This window comes from Bombus vancouverensis, chromosome 4 (assembly GCF_051014615.1).
Source record: "Bombus vancouverensis nearcticus chromosome 4, iyBomVanc1_principal, whole genome shotgun sequence".
In the NCBI taxonomy this organism is placed as follows: domain Eukaryota; kingdom Metazoa; phylum Arthropoda; class Insecta; order Hymenoptera; family Apidae; genus Bombus; species Bombus vancouverensis.
The window spans coordinates 9,633,687-9,648,172 of record NC_134914.1 but is presented as its reverse complement, the minus strand read 5'-3'; the positions used below and the strand labels follow the sequence as shown (position 1 = coordinate 9,648,172).

Here is a 14,486-nt window from a genome sequence, read left to right as displayed (position 1 = left end):
CCATTAAAGTAATTTCGTTGGAGAAGTCGATCGGTCGTGTCGCATGAACACTCATTTGCCGGTTGCGCAATGGATGCAATTATTCGTCGCGAATGCGCGCCTCTCGATGATCGCGATGCTCCTTTCAGCTTGGCGGTTTCGATAATGAACGCTAAAATTGAATGTACTCGAGCTCGTGAGATCACGTCCAATTACGGGACGTAGAGATTCGATTATGATCGAGCCTCGATTCCAGATACGAGCTACGGTCTCCGTACTTACGAATTACGCAGAGGCCGGTCTCAGGCTTCTTTGACCAACCGGGGCAACAGTAATTCTTGTATCTTGACCTGCACACGTTCGGCCTGGAAAATTAAACGAGCATAAGTGTAATGGGTGGTGAAAGCTGGCTGGTAATAGCTACTCTGGGAAGATTCTTTTCTCTTCGTTACTCTCAGTTGATATCATTGAATTGTAGGCGATTACAACGGTTTGAATTAGATGTGATTTAAATTACATAATTTTAGATTATTATATCTTAACTCTATATTTCGTATTTCACATGTTCATTTCCACCGATGGTGTTTATCACAGAAAATACAGAATACACAAACGGAGTTGAAATACTTAAAAATTAAGTAACTCGTTACATTATTAAATAGCAGATAATTTGTTAGCGTATTAAAATTATTAAATAATTTAAATTGTCAGCGGCAACTTAATTATCCAATCAAGGATTAACTCGTAGATACTATGGTAGATATTTTATTATATAAACGGTCATAGTGATTTTGTGATACGCTAAGAGTGACGTTGCATGATTTATTTAGTAGTCTCATATTTTCGGTAGCAAGATCGAACACTCGTGTACATTGCATCACTGACAATATAAATCTGTCTAAGTATACACCGTCATCACTATGCAATTGTAACGATGTTGCATCGCTTGCCTGTAGATGAATGTTTATCAATTCTCATTCAGAAACAAAATTTATCCAAAGCTCTAATAAACAAGCGAGAGACAAAGTGAAATTAAGGGGGGTATTATCCCGCTTTCCACCTTTGAACCCGTAAAATAGCTGCAGAATCGTCGACTAATCATTAACCCTCGACACGTTCGAATAATCAATCTCACGGCTGCCAATAAACGGACTTCGAACCTCTTTGAACCCCCTCCTCTTGGTTCTTTACGTCTGAGCTCAAGATGATCTCATGGATCGAAGCTGTCGTCACGATTGAATAAAACCGCGAACCAGCTAGCCTATGGAAATATGGAAAAAGGACAAAAAAAGGGGGTCGTGTTTACAGGCGTGTAAATACGCCGACGCGAAGTGAGCCGCGGCGCCGAGGCGCGTAAGTGGAAGTACTCAAAGGCCGCCTATAGCAGCTGACGTTAATTACAGGCGGCTCGATGTGAATGGCCGCCTTGTTCCGAGGTGGCACACCGCGTTCTCTTCCCATTTTTTTCTTTTCCGTGACGTCGCTTGCAAGCCGAACGCGTGCCACGACAACGTGTTCACCGGAGTTTGTTCCTTCGTCAGCGAGCTCGCGCGTTTCCTGCAAAAATTCCGTTTCCGCCTTCTGATAGCGTCACGCGACCCCGTTTCGACGCTTTATCGCCGGAATCGTGGATATCAAGGCGAAATTTTCGTTTTTTCAATGGACCCGTTTTAGATACCTACTTCGTATAAAAGTAACGAAATGAAAGTGAAGAATAATTTTTGTACGATTTTAGCGGCGAGAAAGGGGGGATATTTCAGGTTGTTTGATATTTCCCTATTATATGAATATATTACATCATCTACATTATTATAACAATCGTTCGAGTGATTCTATGCGTGAGCACGCGCAGCTTTTATGTACTTCGCATGGAAATAATGGAAGCTGGGATAATTTTTATCCGTTTGTAGCGGTGAAAAAAAGAAGATAATTTTGGAGATTGTTTTGTTATATATACTACTGTGCATAATTGTTCCGATAATTTTCGAAAGCCTCCGGAATCCTTTTAGAAACTTCTTATGAAAGTAATGAAAATGAGGAATCAATTATGTATGACTTGAATAGTGAAAGAGGAATAGTAATTCTTTGAAGGCGTTTTCATACAAAATGTTGCACGTTCCTGCTCTCTTGAATTTGCCATAAAAAAGTGATCATTTGAGATCTAATAATAACATTGACTATGTATCTAGCATTAACAACTTATCAAGGATTTAAAATAACAGATTTGAAAAATTCACGAAATCCGCAGAAAAACTAGGATCATTTATCTCAGTCAGTAATTCGTTAAGGAAGGGTATCATTAGGGGCAGCTGTTAAATATTACACTTCACAGGTAATTGTACGCGACGATCGACACGCTTGATTCGCGAGATAATGAAGAGATTTCGGAAGGGGTCGCTGATCTGCATACAGATTGGCTGAAACATTCTCACGACAGTAATTTTCACATCCATCGCGTAATTCTCAACGAACCAACGAGTTCTGGTAAACTGTAATTTTCCAATTAAATCACGCGATAAAAATTAATCATTGTCGGTCTCGCGATAACCACACCTTTCGTGATTTTCTCTTTTCACGATACTCAGGATCCAGTTACCTGGATGATTTATCGTTTCGATATTCGTTTAACTATAAATTTCGTTGATGAGAAAAGGATAAAGTAAGAAGTCTCTCCCTGGGTAGTTTCATAATGATTTTGAGCTATATTTGGTTAAATGTAGTTTATATCAACTGACATAAATATATCAATTATTATTAATAGTTTATGAAATAACATTCAAATTATAAGATACGAATATTATGTATTACACGTGTATTGCAATTTTATCTTGTAGAGAATTTCTAAATTAATCAAATCAACGGCCATAAAATTTTAGTAAATTTTCCTATAATCTTTAAATGGAAACAGCTGAAAGCGTAGACCTTCGATCAATCGCTTCGAAAATACCGATCATTTCGTCGAGGCACAAGTGCATTCAATCATTCCAATCAACGAAACAAAGAGAGCACAGAAATAAAACCAGGAGGAAAAATGTTGCGCCCGTTGCAACGTAACCTCCAACGTTGTCCATGGCATCGCTTTAATTCGCAAAATGGTTGGCGGTAACGAAGCGCGCGCGTTCGCGTGCTCGCGCAATAATCCAATAAACTAACTGCACAAACCCTGATGCGTGTCTAAACAGCTTCAGCGGTGGGTGTGGGCTTAAAAGTTCAATTGGAAAGTGCGCTTAATGGATCTGAAACGGCCGCTGGAATGACTCTCCAGATGATGGATTATAGTCCATTAAAATTAAAGCGATCAAAACGCGACTGCGTTGCGTTTAAGGTCGTGCTTCGTTCACACACATACACGCGTCCTAAGATAGAAGAAATAAAAATGGATATAGGAGGCTGGAGTAAAAACGCGTGGACGGAGAATTAGGTAGGGCAAACATCGAGCATTATTTACGATCTCTTAAAACTACATCGAGAGATTAAAGGAGCCTATTGAGGCCAGTCTGTATTACGAAACCAACGGGGATAATATCAACGGGTTATGATAGAAATTTATCGTGCCGCTTATTATCCTCTGCCACTGATAATTACGAAGGGGATTAAGGAGTTCCTTCGACGAAGAATCGGTGACCGCTTGTTAATTGCCGCAATTGACACTTCTTTCGATAAAAGATATGGCAATTTAGCGAGAGAATGTTGCAATACAAGTTATGGAAATGCTTATATTACGCTTAGAACTCGGCGAGGAGTTTGAAAAATTTGCAAAGATTTTTAATGGCCATTAACATTAATATTACGCAAATGAAATTGCAGGCAGTTATTTCATAAACAGCGATAGAATCATATTTACAGCGATACTTGCTCAGCGCTAGAACTACCAAAGCTGGATTTCAAAATTTTCATTTTCTAATTACCAATATACATATAGATAATCGATAAGTGTGATCATCATTCATCCGTCCAATTTCCTACGTTCGTCATTATAAAAAGTGCTTCCATTTCTTTCGAATTTTCCAGGCTTGTAAGAATATATAGAAACAATCCTTTTACCCTCGAGAAATATTAGCTACTATAGCTCTATAAGCACTTAAAAACCTCAAATTCTTCGAATTTAAAAAGGACAACGAGGGATGACCGGCTTTTCTGACAGACCGTGAACGTCAGGACTTGGCCGAAAATAGGATAGGACCTATTTCACGCCTAATGGGATCATCACTTACATAATTATTCACGGTTAGGCTGGCTGGATTAGCTGGATCTTAAGTGGACCTTTACGTAACGCACGAGGGAGGAAGTGAAAGAGGAACCGTGGAGGGAGGAAAAGTGGCATCTCTTCGTTGCATACCGACACGTTTTAGTTAAAATCGCCGTCGACGAGAATTGTTCGCCAATTAGGATCGGTTCGGAGAATGGGGTCGGACGTAACTTGGATTCGGAGAAATCGCAATTCGGTCAGATAAAACCGTGATGGACCGATAGATATGATGTCAGTTCGAAAGTTGCTTCGCGATGAATAAAGCCAATACGGCGTGAGAATAACAGTCAACGACACTTGTTTCGTGAGAAGTTTCATTAATAATTACAAAGTCAGACGCGCCAATCTTACTGAATCGATGCGTGCGTGCAAAAGATGAATGAACTTAAAGATAGTTGAGAGTTCATTAATGGTGACTAATATTAAATGATATTTTTCTTGTAATTTTTATACTAAAGAATCAGTTTTATACTAAAGTATTAAACTTCTATAAGATAAAATGAATATTGGTATAGATAGATTCACTGGGAAGCTCTTGAATAAAAAATGAAATATCCTTGAATACTTGATAATCAGATATTGATACAAAGTACACACGTGTACACTTGGTTTTCCATTAATTCAAGAATAATTCCAAAAGATACAATAGACATTATTACGAGAAGATATTCACTGGGAAAATTCTCAATAAAAAAAGAGATATCCTAGCAATTGATAATTAATCTCTTGGGGAATACTAATACGTACGTATGCATAGGTTTATTTAATTCTTGTTTAATTCAAGGACTATCCCGAATGTTACAATAGGCATCACTATGAATAGATTATTCAATGGGAAATTCCTCAAGTAAAAAGAAGATGTCTTAAAAGATATCTTTATACTGACATACACGTACATACATAAATATATGTGCGTTTATTTAGTGTTTCTTTAATTCAAAGATACGGATCCAAAGAATACAATGAATCTTATTATAAAAAGATATTTACCAGAAAAATCCCTAATAGGAGAAAGAAATAATAATAAATACTCTAGTAATTAATCAGATATGATTTTTGGCTTTAATAAATGCATTCGTCCGTCTTAACTCTAAGAGATTAAAGCTAAAAGCATGTAAATAGTACGATATCTGGGAATGCGTGATCTCACACAAAAGTTCGGATCACTTTCGTGTTACATCTTTTCGTGTGTAAACATCTTTTTTTAGAAGGCTTACATAATACTACACGATATCGAGTATTTCAAAATAACATTCATTCACAGATTTCAATTACCATCCATTTTTGCAAATGGATAAATGTCTAACGAACTTTTTATATTCAAGATACTTATTTAGTGCGACAAGAGTAATCGGTAGTTATATTCTCTGAGGATTGTACAGGAAATGATGTTAAAGAGATGAAGTAATGAATCTGTCACTGAGGAAGGTTGTCCACGTAGTGGGCAGAGAGGCGATAAGAAAGTGAGCCACCCGTTGAATCGTTTTCTTCTTGCTTTAGCTAATTTCATTTCCAAACACACGCACACATTCCTTCGTTTTTCTCCAAATAATTCAAACAACTTTTGTCAAACAGAACTATCATAACGTCCCACTTTGAAGATCGTTAAAAATTTGTTCACGAATTTCTATTTATAGAAAGAATAATATTTTTATCTGTTTTCCACTCGTTCGACATTCTTTCCTGTTAATTAATTACTGCAGCAACAAAAACTAGCGTTTGTATCAGCGCTATCGATAAAGCGTCTGTTACATGAAAAAACCAGAGCACAGTGAAACATGGCCTCTTGAAACACTCGAATGTTTCTATACGTCCTTAAAATCAGTCAGCATTCATCTTTTGATCGCCGTAACAAATACCTCAGACTGGTCTCAAATGTTATCAATACGATCATGACAATCACGTCCCATTAAAGTGTTAATGAAATTGCAAAATGTCCTTTATAACGCACGCAACAAACACATTACAGTGTTTTATGGTAAGTGTTCAAAGTTCAAATATTTTCATCAGCCATTCTATCGTACAAAAGTATAAGAAACAAAACATAATCTGTGTTTCACAAAACATAAACGTGTCCAAATTCAACGTGGTTCATTATTCGTACCCGAATTCGCGATGTCCAATTCCAATTACGAATGTCATACACTCACAAGCAACCCATTAACTGTCGAGCATCGTCTTCGAATCCATTGAACGCAGATTAAAAGAGGCGGCATTCGGGTCAACCTTTAACCTACTGGGTACGAGTGTCGTGTATAGTCGACAATCACCAAATGCATGGCCACGACCGATCATCGACTAAAGTTAATAATAGATATACGCAATCGTTCTTGTTCGCGGCCGTTAAGTGACACTACACAGCGGATGAGTGCCATACCAAAGAGGTTAAACAGTTTGTCGAAACGTTACGTGTAACTCGGCCTGCTTTATTAATTCGCTCTAGAACATTGTTATCATCGCGTTTGAAGAACAACCGATAAATAACAAAGTTCATCGATTGTAGGGCACGAGTTATCTATCTAGCTTGACTGATTACGGATGCTTCCAACTAGGCAGCCTCTTCTGTATTCTCATCGTGATTTTTCTACGAGGCTAGAATCATAGTTGCTATTTTCAAATACAATAGAACTTTGATAATCTAGTCGTGACATACATTGTTCCGACAATGGCATTGTTCTTATAATCTCGTAACTTCGTTTTCATATGCAAATGCGTCATTTATTTTGTGCTATATACTTATTTATAATTTATTATTATTATCTATTCCCATTAATTCATGTTCTAATAATTGATTGTTCCATTAATTGGTGCCCTGATAATCGAGGTTCTAGTGTAGTAGTGCTGCTACTCATATTTACACAGAAATTTACAATTCTCATATGTCTTGTGATTAATATGACAATATAAAATATATAACTAAACATGTGCCACGTATCACATCGTATCGAAAAACAATTCATTCTACTGTTTTCTAAAAGAGGATAGATTATTAGGAATTCGTACGTTTCGACGAAGAATCGATCGATAAACAGGTAAAACGAGAATCAAAATCGAAAGTATATTGAATGTTATCCTATCGGCGATTCCTGTTTCTTCTTACGCCTTAATCGAGTGCTCGAGAAATGTTTCATACGAGGAATGATAATTGATGTGACGGTATTAATCGCGCAGTTGAACGTCAATGGTTAGGTGGAGTCACGTGAAACATGCTTCTAATTGGCCGTGACAAGATACCGGCTAATACGTGTTTATTAATGAAAAAGTTGCTCGAGCGTGACGCTCTGCCGCCTAAGCTAACCGATTCGCTCGATTTTCGGTGGCCTTCCCTCTCAGGGTCGATCATCGTGCGATCAACGCTGATAGACGCGAATTTGCCCGACAAATTCAGTCGAATAATTCGACGTGGAGGATGTTTTATGACCGATCATTAGGTCTGTGTTTCTTGCCTTGCCTTATCTGTGGGTAGTAATCACGTGAAAATCACAGACAAAGAACATGATAAGCAATTTTAAAATTCAATAATTAATTCCATGATACTATAAACCTTCTTGCGATCGATTATGAGATTAAATACGTATTTCGAATATTTAAACCGTTTCGTTTTCTTCCTATAAAATTTCGTCCATTTATCGTTCTGAATAATTTTGAATCGTAACATTTTTAAGATACATGTACCATATATTTGTCTAAATTTCTCTGTTTATGTAATCGATATAAGAACAGAACGAATGTGCAATCCAATATTTATCATAGATCTGTAAGTCGTTTTTCAGAAAGTTCTTCGATTATCTTAAATAACGTTGATACTTATTTCCGTAAGGAATTAAATGGTCGGGAAATTCAAACGGTGACAATTAGAGGAACTTTTTCGCGGCTGTGAATGGCAACAACCTCGTCCGTAAAACCACCGATTGAATTGACGTTATCGCCTCGGCTAATGTCCCGTATTAAGTGAAATCACGAGACTCGCTGGTTATTCCGATTTTACTTATTTCTCGCATTCGAGATCCACCGGCTGCGGCGCCGCGGCAAAGATCCTGTGCGGTGCCACTATCGCGTGCAATGAGCTGCCAAGAATCTTTTACCGTAACAAACTAGTTCCTCTGCTGCCAGCTATACGATACCCTCGCTAATGTCCAATACTTTTCCGCAGGGGCCTGGCTAATACCGTCAGTTGGAAGCTTTTGTATAATAAACCGTCACAGGCTCTCTCTTTCTCTCTCTCTCTCTCTCTTTTTCTCTATCTATTTGCGCCAGCATTCCGATCACCGATCAATACCTTCGTTTTTTCGTGCCTCTCGTTTCTTCTAGATAGAATCGTGTATCGAGGAATCAGGAAGACGTTCCATTTTTCAAGAACGTGCAAGAATCGCGGTTGACGGCTGTTCTTCTTGCTTCTTTGTGGAAGCAAAATAAGATTGGTTAACACTAGAAGTATCGAATCTGTCAAAACGATTGAGATGTTTCTTTGTTTTCTTGCTTGATGAAAATACGTATGTGATTTTGTCAAAGTCAATCTTGAATTTTATTTACGTAAAAATATGATCATCAGATGAGAGGAAACTTAAATGCAACTTAAAATGTACGAGTATATGATGTAGAAAATGCCTACAAATGTGAAAAGTACTTGCTATATTATTTAGACGTAACAAACCTTTACTTAGATTCCATTTCTTCGCGTCATGTCTATAAAGATATTTCTAATAAAAATTATACACCTTGGTATCGTATCGAAATATATCAACCGGGCATCTTTCACAAGCAAATTGCCTCTTTCATCAAAAACATTCAGTTTAGTTCGTCACTAATGGTTTTAAAATATTTTACATAACACGTACAATGTGGACATAAAAGTTTTCTGAGGTAAGCGTTCGAGCACTTTCATGAGCCAATGTATATCAAGCGATTTTGCGAAATCGCAGATTTTGTCAGATCCAGAATCTCGTTCTGGGCATAGCGACGCGTCGCGACGAACCGCTTGCGATAACTCTTCTAATTGGGTTATCTACGCATTACATTACGCATTCGCAGTTTAATCCCCATTTTTCCTCTCCGTTTTTTCCCTCGCCTCTTGCTCGCACTATCAGAAGGCAAGGTTTCATGCGTTCGCGCGATTTCCCGCGTTCCGCGTCAATTCCAAGCGAATCCAAACGGATGATGGACCATTATTATCCATCCATTAGGCCTAATTGACCATAGAGTGTTTCAAGCCGGAAACGCTTTTCACGGATCCGCCTGAGAATACGTCTTGCACCGAGTTTCGTCACGCGGCGATTTAACTTCAGCTTCTCGCTGAACACGACCTTCGAGTAGACAAGCTTAATTCGTCGTGTGTAATTAGTCAGGCTTTTCACCGGTTAATCCAGGAAACCTGGTCGATCCGCTACGTCGCGATCGTTATTCCGTATTTTATAATCGTGGGTCGCGTGAAGTCGTTTAGAAATGAAAGTGACTTCGAGTTAACCCTGGAACTTACAGCTAAAAGTAAATTTTATGCCCTGATCGTTTATGTTTGATACAGCATTTGTCGTCGTTCTAATAGACTGGCTGATTCGCTTTAACTTTCTATTCGAAAATTGAAAGCACGAAATCAGAAGTGACAAATTTTCTCGACGTATAATCGGATTTGAGGTGTAAATTGGTTTATATTAATTTCAATTTCGTATCTTTTATTTAATTGCTTTGTCAAGTATTTTGTTTTTTTTTTATCATTTTTATCGTAAATAGGTTTCTATTACAGTTAAGTTTCAGTTGATGTAATATTTCCTTTCGATTTTTACCATAAATTTTAGATTGCGAATCTTCATCGTTGCTAGAGTCAAATTTTTGTTCAACTGTTCTGCTTGAAGCAATTAATTCCAAGGACAATAGCGGTGTCACAAGTGTTTAGTTGCACAATTGCATGTTTGCCACATTATATTTTGAGATTGCATCAAGATCGAGCGTTTATGATTGATAACGAGCCGCAATGGTCTTTTATCGTTTGCTAGGTTTCTTTCAATCGGTCTCTTTGGCACCAACTGAGTGATCTTTGCACTTTCCTTGATCTCGGGGTGAAGTTTCTAATTTAACAAAATCATTACGAATCATTTTCGCGATATTGCTATTATGCAAATTTACGAAATATATTTATTGGCGAAAAATTTATTATATGATGCTTAAGACGAATGTGGAGGAACTACATTTTTTTTCACAGAGGAATGTTTAAAATGTTTCTATATCGTGTCCTCGATGCGAATAAAAAGAAACAGGGGAAACGTGATAAACATTATGCTGGCCCGAAGACGCGCGATATTACGTAATTCGAATGAAAAAAGAAACTAGAACGTACAGTTCCTTGCCGAAGCTATTTCATTATGTTCCTGGTCCACGGCAAGTAAAAATAGAAACGAGCTGAAGAAGAGTCTTATCACTGGCATTGTCATCTTTGGAACTCGGGGACGTGTCAAACGTCTATCACTTGCCGCCTGAGAATTCGGTCATGAACCCTCCTTATTACTTCGATAATTACGATACTTTTGACTGCAATTCCCAATTACATTTTCATCTACAATTTTATTGGATTCATCCAGAAGATAAAATGAATCTACGTAAATATTGTCTATCGCATGGTCACATCTGCGCGAAAAAATTTCGTGAATATGAATAAAACGAATAAACAGTTTCAACAAGAATTCTCTTCCCTCCGCTCTAGAACAAACCAATAAATAAAAAAAGGAGCCAACAAACCATAAAAATATTTCTCGATTATCTACCCCAAAATTTCAAGATACACGCGGCATATCCTTAGTGATCACACCTCAGACACTTCACGAAAATTACTGTGCCCCGCGATTGTGATCGATCGTTCGCGAGCGCGATATCTCGGATCGCGATGCCCGCAGATTGGCCGGTTCGCGTTTCATGGTTTTAGGGATGCTCTATAACTGGATACTCACCCGACAGGCGGCACCGATTGCAAAGTGTTATCCAGATCTTGGGTCGGGCTGGTGGTGTATCGTTGTCCCGTGCTCGACACATCTCGAGGAACGATCAGCAGTAACCAGGTAGCAAGGATCAACGCCACGTTCGGCATTTTGGCGGGTGGCGTCATCGATTCTCACGTCTCGTCGAAACGAGAAAACTGTTCAACGATCCGTCTTGCGTGTTATTCGTATGCTCGTCTCATGATCAATCGACGATCACACGCGGAAATGAAGTCTCTCTCCTCTGTCTGTCTATCTGTCTGTCTGTCTGTCTGTCTATCTGTCTGTTTGTCTCTCTCCCTCTCTCCCTCTCTCTCTCTCTCTCTCTCTCTCACTGGAGGGCTCGAACGATTTCAACGCTGGCTCGCGATCGACACCACGATCGGTTCCACGATCATGGTTCCCGATCGACTGGATGCTGGGTAATCTGACGCGCTTGGAATTCTGTAATAGACGCGTCTCCGTTCCAGAGGGGAGATTTTCTGATTCGATTCGTCGGGAATCTTTGGGGTAGAAAACAAGTCTCCTGCGCGCAATTTTCTTTCAGATTCTTCCTGAAAATCTGTGGAATTTATTATGGGATATCAATAACATCGAAAGTTTAGAAAATTAATGCAAGTGAATTCTAGCTCGTCTCAGTTTTCGACGATTGTATTTGACAAGTTTAATGCCGCGGTTACTTAACCATTAAGCAAAGTTTAGAAGCGAAGGAATTATTGTTTGTTGGAAGTCGCTTGCATTGTGAAAATATATCGCTTTATCGTTTTTCAAAATTAGGTAATTTCCCATCTATTTGAAGTTAATACATCGAATGAATTTTCGTATTTTTCTTTTCAAAGATATAGACACCTTCCCGGAAGAATCGGATAGTGCGAATAGTCCTGCCAAAAATGAGGAAATAAAATTAGTTTGCAACGATATTTCCGGAAGAATCATAACGATACCCAGATTAACGGGGAGAAGGAAACTAGTCACACTCGTGGAAATTATGTTTCGTTTTCGATCTCGCGAGAACAGCGAAAACCTCACCACGTAAACCAAGCGAGGAGACAATGTGCGATAATTGTCGCGATTCCGCGCTGACTATGACGCCTTTCCGGAAGCACCAAATTAGTACGATGAGATAGATGGAACTATCTTTTGATATAAATATTCACAATAGCTGTTCCTTCGTGAAAACGGAGCTGGAACTACGAAATTCATTTTCAGGTCATTCAATATTCTAGAAACGAACGCAACTAAACATAATTTAACTCATTTGGGATGAATTTTTCATTCAGAGAAATAGCAATATGACGACACAGACGATATAATTCATCCAAATCTGACAAAAATAGGTTAACCGTAATTTTTCAAATTGTATAAACTGTCCACTGTCTAATTCTAGCAATCTAACAATAATCTCTAAAAATTACTTCCATACGTATTGTATGTATGAGTCTAGAAAGGTTTAAAGCGGAAAAAGTTAAACTATTTGTCCTACAATTTTTGCTAACAAAAATGAATCCCGCTAGCAAATTATTTATCCATACTGATTATTTTTCATTCCAATAACCGTTTGAACTTTTCAAGCTATGCGTTTCTTAGGAAACCAATCTCTTATGCATTAGACGTACATTAGAAAGATTATACTTTAGAATGTCGTACAATTTATCATCTTTATACCTATCTTTAAAAGGAAACTACAGAATTTCCAGCTGGAATTCCACGCTTACAGCGTCCATTTATTAATCGAGATCTCGTTCTAGCCAGGAAGGACCCTATTCCTGGTGGAAAAAAGGGAAACAGGCGATTCGAGTCGACGCCACGTTCCTCGGAAATTCGCCGTAGCGAGATACACACTCCCGCTTTCACTCGTTATCATAACGTAAAAGCGGACCGAGCAGAGGCTATCATTAAAGTTCCATAAAGCCTGGTATGCTCGTGCAAAACTCGCATAAAAAGAGATCAGTCTGGTTCGCACGTTCTATTATGTCGAGAACGGGGCAAGCGGATTGATAAATGCGTCTATTAATCGTTTACTTGCCCGAGGAAAACGGAATAACAAGTCAATATCGGTAACCTTTTTTTTCGACGAATTCTCTAGCAATTAGTCACTATATTTATGGAATAAACGAAACGAACGATTCACTTTGTGTTGTGGATCTTTAGTGATTGATCGTTGTGTTTGCACGAGCTAAGAAGATGGTCTATTTTACAAGTTTTCAGTGAAAAGTTAGTTGCGTAAAGTTAAGAGTACAAGCTTAAATAAACGAAATAAACTATCTATCCTGTGATTCGTTTTCTTCTTTGGTTAATCACCGTGTTTGCATAAGGTAAGAAAGAGCTTCCAATCGATATTTAATGAATTAGCTAACAGTAATGGAACAATTATTTTCTGTGAAAAATTTCACCGAAGATCAACTTCTCCATAGAAGACTATCAGAATATCAAAGAACATCCTCACGAACCTCTCGGCGGAATTAACACGCTTAAATTAACATGCTTAATGGCTTCAGACCTAGCAGCTTCAAAGTATCTTACGTTCTCAACTACTAATCCAAAAGATAATGATAAACTGGATCGTGTACGAAACGAGCAATGTCACGAAATGGATGCAAGAAACTTCCAACAACAATAAACGTACCTTCCTAACAACTTTATTACTCTCGAAATTAGTCTCAACTTCGCGCCATACCTGTCAACGAAATCATCAACATTACTCCACCACGAGCAACCGATCCTCCAACAAATTCACTCTCAGGCTTCGAGCTTAGTCTCAACCATCTGCTTCGTATAATTCCTCGGATAATATCCAATCACCAATTCTCCAGCATTCGCCCCGACAATTTTAAGCTCACCCCCCTAAGAATTTCCTTAATCGAGTAATTCGAGTGCCAGACTGATCGGGTGAAAGAAAGATAGTTATCGTTGGCCAATTACACGAATTTATACGTATTCTTCGATAGATATAAATTTGTTAACAAAGAATAAGAGAAATAGTAAGAAAAAAAAGTTGGATTGCACTTCACGTTGATGTTGAACGTCGTTTCCGCGAATGGGAAGCCGAAGAGGAGCAACGAAGGAAAGGAGCCCCGAAAAGATGCGGCGACGGGACTCGACGCGAGACTGGAGCAGCAGATTGTGAACGAGCCGTACCGAGAGAGGGCTCATCCGGAGAGAAGAGGCTCTCTTCCCTCGTCTTCTCGTCTCTCGTTCCCTCCACGAGCGTCCTTTCCCTCCTCGCCCTGCTCGCGGCCACGTCCAGCTGACGGCCGGGAGAAAACACCAAGAAGAGAACCACCGATAGTCCC

The 14,486-nt window shown here is 38.7% G+C and overlaps 1 protein-coding gene across 1 annotated transcript in view; it reads right to left on the bottom strand.

The window, feature by feature from the left end:
- Nucleotides 1-14,310, bottom strand: part of LOC117156727 (fibrillin-2) — a 30,870-nt gene extending 16,560 nt beyond the window's left edge. The window contains exons 1-3 of the mRNA XM_033334019.2: nucleotides 13,871-14,310; nucleotides 11,167-11,755; nucleotides 262-344 (exon numbers count right to left, since the gene is read on the bottom strand). Of these exons, the coding sequence (XP_033189910.2) occupies nucleotides 262-344; nucleotides 11,167-11,321 (238 nt within the window). The 5' untranslated portion in view covers nucleotides 11,322-11,755; nucleotides 13,871-14,310. The remainder of the gene's footprint in view (nucleotides 1-261; nucleotides 345-11,166; nucleotides 11,756-13,870) is intronic.
- Nucleotides 14,311-14,486: the final 176 nt, after the last annotated feature.